General features: G+C 41.4%; 1 protein-coding gene across 1 annotated transcript in view; it reads left to right on the forward strand.

Moving 5' to 3' along the window:
• Positions 1–9,144: 9,144 nt before the first annotated feature.
• Positions 9,145–12,208, forward strand: part of pudp (pseudouridine 5'-phosphatase) — a 32,693-nt gene continuing 29,629 nt past the window's right edge. The window contains exons 1-2 of the mRNA XM_026159552.1: positions 9,145–9,428; positions 9,909–10,127. Of these exons, the coding sequence (XP_026015337.1) occupies positions 9,365–9,428; positions 9,909–10,127 (283 nt within the window). The 5' untranslated portion in view covers positions 9,145–9,364. The remainder of the gene's footprint in view (positions 9,429–9,908; positions 10,128–12,208) is intronic.

The following is a 12,208-nucleotide window of genomic DNA, read 5'->3' on the forward strand; positions in this document are numbered from 1 at the left end:
ACTGCCAGTGCTGGGGTCCACTGTGGTGTTTTGGGGCATCTAGAAAAGACGGTGGGAACTATTTGAACTGTGGAATGGCTTTACTGTACGTTAGATTTGTTTTTGTTCTTTTCTGGACTTTGTAATTTTATGACAGTAAGTATCTTTCCTCAGTAACTGGAATTGATTACAGTTTCTTTTGTCACAGAACCTAAATGCTCTTAGGCCTCAGTCACACTGTCACGGTGAGTGAGATGAGCCGTGTGGAAAATAAAGGAGGATCCAAACGCAGGCACTTGTACAGGTGTGAGGGTGGTTTATTAAACACAAAAAGGAAATGGCCAAACGGCGAACGGAGCAAAGACTAAACTAAACTGGGAACAAACTAACTACAGAACACGAACCTGGACATGAATGAGAGCGGGCGGAAACAGATGATGGTTGACTGCAGGGAAACACACAGATGAAACATGGTGGAAACACAGACGGACCAGCAACTACAATGACAGAGGACATGACTTAAATACACACAGAGAAACACAGGGGAATTACACACAGCTGGGATTAATCAACAAGACGAGACAGAGGCAAAACTGAACACACTCACATGAGACGCAGACCTTCACAATAAAACAGGAAACGAGAACACTACACCAAGACGCAGACCTGACACTGAGACAGACAGAATGACACATGGAACCTGAACTAAACTAAATGTGAGATACAACCGAGAACAAATCCTTAAATATGAATAAAGAGAAACATAGAATTCTAATAATAATACTCATAGCGCCCAAAACCACAACAAACATTCAAAAATAAAGTACTCAATCAAAACTCAAAATACTGGGTCGAAACTGACCCAGAACCGTGACACACACAAAACAAAAGACTGGTTTGGCATCTCTGGGCAGTTGTTGGCTGCCACTGGATGAAAAGAGAACCTCCTTGAGATTGCTGCTGTCACCCATAGTTTGCATGGAAACACTAACTAACCACCAAGTGGAAGTGCAACCAACACGTCTCAAAAGGTACAACCTTTGAAATTTAAACTCAAATTTAAAAAAAAAACAACATAAAGAGAGAAAAACACAAAAGTTTAAAGTAGAGTGTTGAATCACTTTATGTCTCTTCAAATGTGGAATTCTGTTAAAAAAAATCTAAGAGGTATTTCCTTGGATGGAAGATACTTCCAAACTATAATGAGAGAATTACAGCATGATAATGTACTTGTATTTGTATATGTAGTTGAATATGAAACAGTTTTTAGAGGACGGGGCTGCCCTGTTATTGCATCATGCACATGCACAGGATATTTAGTGTATATGATAGTGTGAGAACAACAGAAATGATGCTTTATGGTCGTAGAGGTCAATCGCGACCCATTTTAATTGAATTAAGTAAACAGTGTATCACCCATCATATAACAGCTGGGCAGTCCTGAGTGTTTATGTGGAAGTTATAATTAAAGCCAGAACGACGGTTTTCTCTTTAATCATAAAACAGTGGATACAAGCATCTCTCAGTCTAATTGTAGCAGAGTCTCTGCAGCAGTCTCACTCCAGAGAGAGATGAGAAAACTAAGTAACTGTGTTTCTGGCTGTGATTTTACCACTCCACTATTTATATCTACAGACACGGTGTTTCAGTCAGACAGCAAAGTGTCGCTCCAGGCTAGCTTCATAGCAATCTTCCGCTACTTCTCTCAGACTGTCATCTTCGTGTTGTTGGATTGATTTGTGGGATTGGAAGCATCATCAGGCTTATCCTGTTTTTCTGTGCTGTTTCCTCTGCTCACGCTCTCGCTGCAAGAAAATAAAAATACTCAACTTCTTTGTTTTGCTGGTGTCGTTATATTTACATTTAAAAAAAAAAAGTTTTATCATGAAATTGTACTTTTCTTTAGCGCTCCTCCAGATGAACACACGGGTCGCGCTCCTACACGACATTCCTAGCTCTGGGTCGTTTTGACCGATTCCCCTAACTGTGCAGTTTGGCACAAAGCACACGCAACAAGACCCCGATTCTCATTTCACTCTCACCATCCCCCAATTAGACCGGAAATCCACAGGCTCATTAGATCACCCAGGTTACAGAGTTATCTCATTTCCCTGCCGTCTCTTTCACACTAACAAGACAAACTCTGTTAATGCAGAGCTTCCAATTATTGCGAACGATGTGGCAGTGCTGGTAACACTGCAGCGAACAGCCTTTTGTCAGTAATTTGCAGCAGTCCTTCTTTGTGAAACGCTGACATGTAAGGCTGAATTCTTACTTAATAGAAACAGTTGTTATTCATCATGTTAAAGAGCATCATATCAGGTGTAAGTCAGGGTATTTAAGTTAATCCCTGCAATGGACCTTTAGTGACTTTTACACCTTTACCTATGACAGAGAGCACGACTCTGTGAAAGAAGCTGTTGGTCACGTGACCATTGGGCGAGTATTTTCAGCTATTGATGTTCAACTACTGTTGTGAACCTCTAACGTTGAATTGAATTGAATATCTTCTGAGGTGTCATGTCTAAAGAAGCCTTGCTGCCTACAGTGGCTTAAGGACTTGGTGGGAGGTCCCACTCCATGTGGGGGAACTTAAACAGTTATGCTAGCAGTGACAGTGAAACCTGGGGAAACAGGTAATGGCCTTCTCAGTCTGCACCTGAGTGCTGTTCAGCTGGATTTCTGTACTAGACAGAGTTCATAACAAACACTGTGCTTGAGCATCAGGGGCTCCAAAGCACACTTGGCCCAATGGCAACTTTGGGCCACAGGTGAATGATTGAAGAACTAGCCGAGATGTACTGTCGCGTAAAGCGGAGCGCAGATGTGACAGGAGCTGAAGCAGAAACCTGGAGTTTAAGAGGAGTTCTTTGTTACCATAAAGCAAGGACCTTAAAGGTTCTGGAAAACCAGGCAAGGAACTTGGAAAGGGGAAGCAGTTTTCTTCCCACATTGTTTACATACTGATATGGACAATGACAGCTTGTACTTACATTGTGCATATGACTCCATATGATCTCGACTGGGGATGTAGGTGGAGGCTGGAAGGAATACTGAGCAGTACTGAGCATTTCCTGAGTTCCACTGACACGCCCTTTGTAGATGTAGCTGAGTCTGGGGACGAGGTGGCTCAGTGAGGTAACTCAGGTAGGAGAGTCTGGCTGTATCCCAATTCAGGGTCTGCAGCCTTAATGGCCCACAAGGGCCGCGTACTCAAAGACCGCTAAGGCCGGAAGTGCGAGGCTTGTGAAATGGGACGGTCTAGCCTCCGTTGCGCTGCCCAGGTTGCCTAGCAACCATGATACTAACAGCTGGAAACGTGTTATACAGCTTTGTGTGACAGAAATGAAGGAGAAAATCTTCTGTTCATTTGTTTGTTTCTACATGAGCTTTGATCATTCTCTGTAAGATTAAGCTCAGCTATTGAACGGCGTATATTTTAAAGTAAAGGCTTTAAAACCAAGTTAGTACAAACGTCACTAACGTCACATGACTTTGCCGACATGTGGCCAACAGGAATGTTTAATGTTCTTCATTATTAAACATTTGCACATAAATAAGTGACATAATATTCAGTACTTACTTAAAGTTTACTCTTCGGGGGCCCCTCATCCGCCGTTTTTTTTTCCGGCAAATTTATCCACACCCACCGCCAGGCTATGCATTCTGGGATATGTTGGGCCACGAAGTCTACACCGCCACAGCCTTAAAATTCAGGGAAATGAAGGACGCATTTGAGGGCCGCATTTCGAGCAGCCTTCGAATTGGGACAGCCTTCGTCGCTTCGCTGTGATGTAATCGGCCTTAAAATGCGGCCTTTAAGGCTGCAGAGCCTGAACAAGAGCAGGTGAGACACCCTGACAGGGACTAGAAAGAGAGAGCAGATTTCTCCTGTTTTGGCTTCCTGTTAAATCCAGAATTCAAAATCCTGCTCCTCACATACAAGGTCTTAAATAATCAGGCCCCATCTTATCTTAATGACCTTGTAGTACCATATCACCCTATTAGAGCACTTCGCTCTCGCTCTGCAGGCCTACTTGTTGTTCCTAGAGTATTTAAAAGTAGAATGGGAGGCAGAGCCTTCAGTTTTCAGGCCCCTCTTCTGTGGAACCAGCTTCCAGTTTGGATTCAGGAGACAGACACTATCTCTACTTTCAAGATTAGGCTTCAAACTTTCCTTTTTGCTAAAGCATATAGTTAGGGCTGGACCAGGTGACCCTGAATCCTCCCTTAGTTATGCTGCAATAGACGTAGGCTGCTGGTGATTCCCATGATGCATTGAGTTTTTCCTTTCCAGTCACCTTTCTCACTCACTATGTATTAACAGACCTCTCTGCATTGAATCATATCTGTTATTAACCTCTGTCTCTCTTCCACAGCATGTCTTTATCCTGTCTTCCTTCTCTCTCCCCAACCGGTCGCAGCAGATGGCCCCGCCCCTCCCTGAGCCTGGTTCTGCTGGAGGTTTCTTCCTGTTAAAAGGGAGTTTTTCCTTCCCACTGTTGCCAAAGTGCTTGCTCATAGGGGGTCATATGATTGTTGGGTTTTTCTCTGTATCTATGAAGTGCCTTGAGGCGACTTATGTTGTGATTTGGCGCTATATAAATAAAATTGAATTGAATTGAATTGAAATGGGATACAGCCAATGTCAAACCTCTGATCCAGAAGGAGCCTCCAACACAGGCAGTAATAAAATCTTATTATTTCTGTTGTTTTCTTAGTCATAGTTGTTATTTTTTATACATTACACAAAAAAAACTGAGCATGAGCCTCACAATCAGTGGGGAAATCTGTTGCATTCAGTCAGATCAGTGAGGAAAGCGTTCCAGATTAAGCTGAAAGTCGGCATTTTAAACGGGATTGTCTGATTTCCAACTCGGAAAATTGGGGCAGCCTCAAAAACTCCAAGTTAGCAATCCAAGAAGGCAGGAAGTAAACAGTAACTGTACAACGTTTAATCTGTTGTGCCTCTGTGGTGTCTTCCTGACACACTAAATAAACTATGCATGGATCAGGCTCTTTCTATGATTGGTCTGCAGCCGAGGTTTTAAGCACAAAAAACAAGTACTGTGCTGAATTGCTCGGTATTGCTAGTGATGCATGAATGACTCTACCTCGCAAGGAAGCAAAATAAATCCCGTTTTCCTTTCAGTCCTTATGATTGGAGCACGCTTCACTCAGAAGTGATGTCAGTTCTGAGTTCAGACACGTGACTTCTGAGGGAACAGGAACACAGTGAAGTCAAACTCTTTTTACCTGGTGGACCACATCAGAGGCGGAGCCAGACATTTGAAACACCCGGGGCTTAGCCCTAAAGGGTAGTATGCATGTGGGATTTTTTATTTTATTTTATTTTATTTTTTTTGGGGGGGGGGGGGGGTGTTTAGAAATGACTGAAAAATTAATTGGCTCTGTTTTGAGTTAGGGAAAAATAAATATCACATATGCAGGACACCTTAAACTAGTTTTTTAATTAAGCAGCGAGGCAGAACACAGTCAGGGCTGTATCAAGACACAAGGACTAATCCCCAATTCAACCAGACCCAGAACTGATCCGGAATTAAAACAGGACTACAACAGTTCAAAATCAGGACTACTGAGGACTTAACCAAGACAGAACCAGAATCAGAACTAGATGATAGCAGCACTAAAAATCATCATAGACCTGCACTACACTTATTTTTTAATTCTACCAAAGTCCAATATTTAGATTGAGAAAAGTTTATATAATTATTTATCCTTGTTGTGCAAACAAGCTGCAAAACTTAATAAATGTAGAATTTGAAAAGTAACAAACCTAAAAAGAAACATGAGATACATGAGGACCTGTGATACGGTGATACTTCTGGTAAACAACCATTTGACTAACATGTGTGTCTCACCTGCTCTTGTTCATCTGTTCTGTCCTCATTCTCTCTCTCTCTCTCTGTTCCTCTCTCTCTCTTTGTGCTGACAATCATCAAATATACAGTTGAAACCACATACTTACTCTTCAGATAAAAACACTTTTTTAATTGTAACATCAAATCAGACTAAAAGTTTATTTTTTTTAGATTGATAAATATAAAAAAACATATTTGTTAACTTTAAGAGTAAAGAGAGAAACTGTCTGTATTTCTTAATTGTAAATGGCACCAAATTGTATTCAAACTGAGCCACACTTATGGAGCTCCACAGTTCTGTTCCTGGTGTTTGTTTTGGTTGACATTAGAGCAGGGCGATATGGCCAAAAATATTTATCACGATATATATTTGAAAATTTGCGATAACGATATAACCGACGATATAATTGATGCGAGACAAAATACAACTCCACAACATTACTCGCGCAAAAAGACAACCTTCCATTTATTTTCACTTAAACAAGAAGCTGGTTTTTATGTACATTAAAGCTTTATAAAAATGTAACAGTGCAAATGCAAATTCCTTGCTGAAAGTTTAACCAAAAGGCATTTCCAGTAGAAATGGGCTGACATATCCTGAGCATAACCATGTATAATATCCACTGAAGTTAAAAAGAGGTGCTTTGCAACATTAAACTGCAGTGTGCAGTACGCATTTTTCGGACCATAAGGTGCACGGGATTATAAGGCACATTAAGCGAAACAAAGCAGTCAGATAAATCAAACTTTATTAAACTCATTCTTCTTGCTTCCTCCACTTCTGTACCATTGATTCATTAATGTTGAATTCTCTGGCAGCTGCTCTATTCCCATGTTGCAGCAGTATATTAATGACTAACCTCGTATTGTGGATGGATTATCTCAGTTGTTCTCCTGACTGAAGTTTGGTCCGTTTACAGCATCCTGCCATGCGATTGCATTTGTCTCTAACCATGAGGAACCTTCACGTTAACTTTTATAAGTGGAAAAGTGTTAGTGTTCGTCCTCCAGCTTCACTGTTTATGTTATGCTAACATAGCTGTGTCACTAGCGATCACGTAGCACATCATTATATACCAGCTAGCCCAACTTCAGTAACCCTACAAACGTCACTGCTGTTTAGTTTCCCGTCTTCATTTATGTTGGAAGTGATAGCAGAGCTGTACGTTTGATTTTTTTCAGAAATCTCTCAGTCAGAACATGCTATATCATGCTTAGGTAACTAGCGAAACTAGCGAGCTAACTTCCGCTAGCTTCCTGCTAACTTCTAACTCCGTTAAATGTAATAACTTTTGTTTTCATGGATGCCTGGAAGTTAAACTTCATAGTTACACCTGGTAAAGCAGCAATGCTGATCGTTTTATTAAAGATGAAAGAATTTAGACAGTTTTTAACTCTCAGTGATGCTGCAGTGTTGTTTGACCTGAAGCATACGGAGTTTAGGACCCAGATTACTCCCAGATTTAAGAGCATCTTAGTCCGACAAATACGACAATAACAACGGCCGCTTGCATGTTCTGCAAAAAAATGTGCTTTGTTGTGTATCAGATGGACAAACACCAAACCAGTTCCACATCACGGAAGTTGCACCATTTTTACAAACCAATTCTGGTTCATCTGTTTCACTCAACAATCGGCCATGTGCGTATGAAAACAAAGGCACTGCGCATGCGCGTTTTACTCCCATTCTATCGCGATATTTCATTTTCCTATCGTTGCCTAACATTATACCGGTATTACCGTGAACGGTATAATATGGCCCAGCCCTAGTTGACATCTCTTGATGTTCCCATGTCACAGAAACAGGCTCTGTGTTTTGCCTTATATGCATCCACAGCTGTGCCACCAATTTACTCACATGGACTCTACGAACCAATCAGAAGCTTCTTCAGCTCAGAATGGAATCGTCTGGAGTTTCTTATTAATTAACAATAAACTTAGTGTACATGTACTCCTACATTTGATGAAAGTGATGATAAACAGAAGCTCTGTCTCTCTTTATTCTGACATTTAACTAATTCAAAAGATATTTCAATATTTATCCAAAACAAAACAAGTTTACTCTAAATGACGTTGTACAGTAAAAAAATGTTCTTGTGTTTTCCATAAAGTGTAAATATCTGGTTTCAGCTGTGAATACACACATGTAAGCTGAGACTCTCCAAAGAAACAGCACTGTTGTTGTTCGGCTTTTCATTTCGCCATTTGTTGATTCACTTGAAGAGCAAGTAACGTAATATTGGTCAAGTGATCAGTTTGATATCAATCTTTCGTGATGCACCGTCATATTTACATTATTTGTACGGTATGAATGATTTTCTTTGGTACCTGGTCAAACTTAAGCTCTCCTTAGTATGGCTGGCTCCGTTTCTCCAACAGCGCACTCGCAGGCGGCAGCTGCCCCGCCCCCTCGCTCAGTCGCTTAGTGCCGGAGCTCGGATCATACCAATATCAGGGGGGATTCACGCACAGTCGTAAATTCCCTCAGTGTGCACTATGTGCTTCGAATATTGTGTGTACTTTTTGTTTTATACAGTTGTCAGCCAGGCATCTAACTATGAAAAAATTACACCCCAAAATACCCCGGGCTTCTGACAAAACAACCCGGGCTTAAGCCCAGTAAGCCACCCCCACGCTCCGCCCCTGGACCACATCAACCCAGTATCACAGCAAAATGTGACACCGGTCCACTGTGAAGTGTGAAATGGACAGGCGTGCAGAAGTTGCGCTACCAGCAGGAGGAAATAATATATTTAAAGCCACGAAGTCGGTATTGAGCAAAAACATATTAGTACACTCCAGGGTCAGATTACTGCAACAAACTGCAACTTCTACATTTCATGTTTTCAAGAGGCAAAGCGTGAACGGACACTGTGGACAAGCGTGTCTATTACACACTGTGTCAGGATATCGGGTTGAGCACGTACTTTCATTCTAAGCGGGCTGGATGAGTGAAACTCGCCTTTCAGTCTGGGAGAAGAATAAAAGGAAGTGCAATCCCAACAGGAGTCTGTTACCATGCTGTTTGAGCTCAAACTGAAAATAACAAACTGATGAAAAGTGAAAAACAGAAAGATTTCTGTCTGTTATCTATTACTTTTGAATGAGTCGTGGCAGGTTTATATCAGTGGGAAAAGCTGTAAATCTCATATATAGTCAATATTAGTTAAAAGTCCCTCACTTTTAACATAGTGTCCCAATTTTGGCATCAATTTTACATCCCTGCTGTAAAAGGTTCGTGTGGACTTCATTTCCCACAATCCATTGCTCTGGGTCATCGAAAAAGTATTCATGAGAAGACCGAATATTTTATTTAGAGAGCAATGCAGAAAGGCTTGTTATTTATAACCAGATGTTTACAATAAGGAACCGTGTGGCAGCTGTCTGTGAGGGGACGTTGGTGGAAACGCGCGTTTGGCCGCTATTTGTTTCGTGACGCGAACATCTGGCTGAGTTTTGGTTGTCCTGCTCCGGCCACGCGGAACTACAGTCACAAGTGAAACATGTCCCACGGCAGCTACAAACCTGTGGACCGTGTCATTTTTGACATGGATGGATTGTTATTAGGTCCTGAAACGCATTTTTATCTTCTTCTGGTGATGTTGTGTTTTAAGTGCTGAAATCCATTCATTCACTCGAGTCGTGTTCGAGTCTGGTGAAGACCCGGTCCACCGCAGCCCGTGGAAAAACATTACTGATGTGTCGTGTAAAGTTTTTATATATGTGATGTTGAATTCGGCACAAATCTAAACCACCAGTCTGTGCTATCAACTTGTTTACCATAAAACAAACCAGTCTTTACACGAGTGTAAGTAAACTTGTGTTACCACTAAACGCAGACTCTGTAACTAAGTTACTTATACCTGGCAAATGATTCTGCCTAAGATGATACCGGCGTTTGGCCTGTTTTAAATGGGTTTTAATGAATGTTAAACACTGATAATGTCATCAGGTCAGATGTGCTCGTTTGTTTGTGTACCTGTAGGTTTGTGGTGAACACAATGTTCAGTGACATTTAAGTAAAAGCTGTTTATTTCCTCATTGTAGACACCGAGCGACTTTACACCGTGTCCTTCCAGGAAATATGTGACCGGTTTGGAAAGCAGTACACATGGGACGTGAAGACGTCAGTGATGGGGAAGAAGGCTCTGGATGCTGCCCAGATGATCCGTGATAGGCTGCAGCTCCCCATGACAGCTGAGGAGCTGCTTGCTGAAAGCAGACAAATACAAGAAAAGATCTTTCCCTCTGCTAAACTCATGCCAGGTAAATCTGACTTACCCTGACATTTGACATCAGTTACTGTGTTTTCCAGCTTTCTCTGAGCAGACAAACAGCAGTAAGATGCAGCTGTTTGTGCTAAGCTAAGGCTACTTTATTGTCTCCTGTAGGAGGAAACTGAGCGTCCAAACGGGACAATAGCAAACAGTAAAAACACACGTAATTTAAACTGCCTTTCATTGGGTATTGTGTAGGCTGTGGATCTTCACGTAGGAGTGCTGCTCGTTCTGTGTGTGAATCATACCAGTGTGTGGAAGTGTTGTGACCGAAGGCTCCTCTCATCCAGTGTGATAGCTGCTGGACACCTGTAAACACCTGCATGAACATTAGAAGTCAGACACAGACGCGCATCCATCACGTGTCCATTTGTGTTACAGTACACTGGCAGTTCATAATCACATACACCAACAACTCCCTGGATTTCATCCAGAAAGCCGTGTCATAATTACATTATTGCAGACAGGATTTCATTTGTGCTGCTAATGCTACTAAACACAGGCTTAGTGAAACCTTTCACAGACGCTCCTTGTCTGCTCTTACAGGCTGGTGCTGCTGACGGTCATTGTTAAACAGGGAAACATCGCTTTAGTGGGCAGAGCTTAGTCCAGCTGCAGGTCAACACATGACAGATGTTCATGAGTGGATGAACAGCAGGGACTCTGCTAATCTTGGAGCTTTTTATACATGTCAGTAAGTAGTTTAGTTTGAGTGGACTCCAGTTTAGGTCTGCCAACTGTATATGTGACCCCACAGTGACACAAGAAGAACTTTGATCACATGTTTTCTGCTTTGTGTGGATTAAACATGATATCCATTACTGGGCACGAGAGGCTTGAATCACAGCCAAACAGACTCTGACCAGTGGATGACTTCTCCCGTGTTTTCTTAGACCGGAGCCTATCACACTGCCCATGTTACACAAGAGCTTTAATGCATTTTTGTTTCAGTGTTGAATTAACTCTCACAGAGTTGGTTTCAACACTTTTTCAGGGTTTATAGAGCCAGATGTAAACGGACATGTTCAGAATAGTTAAATATTTAACACAATGCCAGTTTATTATTTAACTCACAAAAATGTGTTAAAATAACACTAAAAGAAGACAAATAACTGCGCTCAGAGCTACTTTCTTGCTAGTTTCACTCCCCCAAGTGTCAACACTGAAAACTGTTAAAATGAATAAGAATTCCAATAAACAAATAAATTTCCAAATAAAAGTGTATTTTTGCCTGCAGTCATTAATACAGCTGAATGAAAACACCGTAAACGAAGGTATAAAATACAAAGTTTCACCTGAACACTGTTTGAATATCAAATGGTTTGTGAAATTTAAACTCAAATATTTTGAATCATACGACCTTCCTCACTTTGTACTGAGTGCATGACCATGGTCATCAACCTTTTCTCTGAGCAGTTTGTCACAAGAAAAAAGATTTTTTCCCAAAAGTATTTGGCAGAAAAGAGTCAAGACTGCAGCGAGGCAGCGTTATAATCAAAACTATCAACTTTAACTCGACTAGCTGAGAACAGCTCGTTTGATCTGGCATTCATTTCGTTTGATGGTGAAGGTTTCCCAGTGATAAGCTTTGGCCGTCTGATGCTTTTCAGCACGTGATCTGTTTCTGTTTCTAAAAGACTTCAGACCTCACACAGTCCACATGTGCCAGGTCTCTCTTGAAAATAAGGACTAATGTGGAATCAGGGCCAACAGCACACGGGTAATGGATCATTCAAGAATGCTTAGGTATCAAGTTTCTATGTGGTTACAAGTGTTTCAATAGTTTTGGTGCTCAACAATCAAATGCTATAAATCTACTGACATACCTGCAGTCGGAGACGGGGAGAAAACGACGTTCATTATTTGAAGTAACAACACCAACAAATTCCAGTTTTCGTCTGCTGCAGGAATAATGTCACCAGACACAGTGGGATGTTCCCCACATGACACAAACCATTACCAGCTCTCTCCAAACTAAGTCCTGTTCTGTGTTGTGTGAGATATTCAAAAAGCAGTTTGATCATGCATTATATCAGATCAGTCGTTATTACAAACACGGACATACTTTTA

Source organism: Astatotilapia calliptera, chromosome 23 (genome assembly GCF_900246225.1).
Source record: "Astatotilapia calliptera chromosome 23, fAstCal1.2, whole genome shotgun sequence".
NCBI classification, from domain to species: domain Eukaryota; kingdom Metazoa; phylum Chordata; class Actinopteri; order Cichliformes; family Cichlidae; genus Astatotilapia; species Astatotilapia calliptera.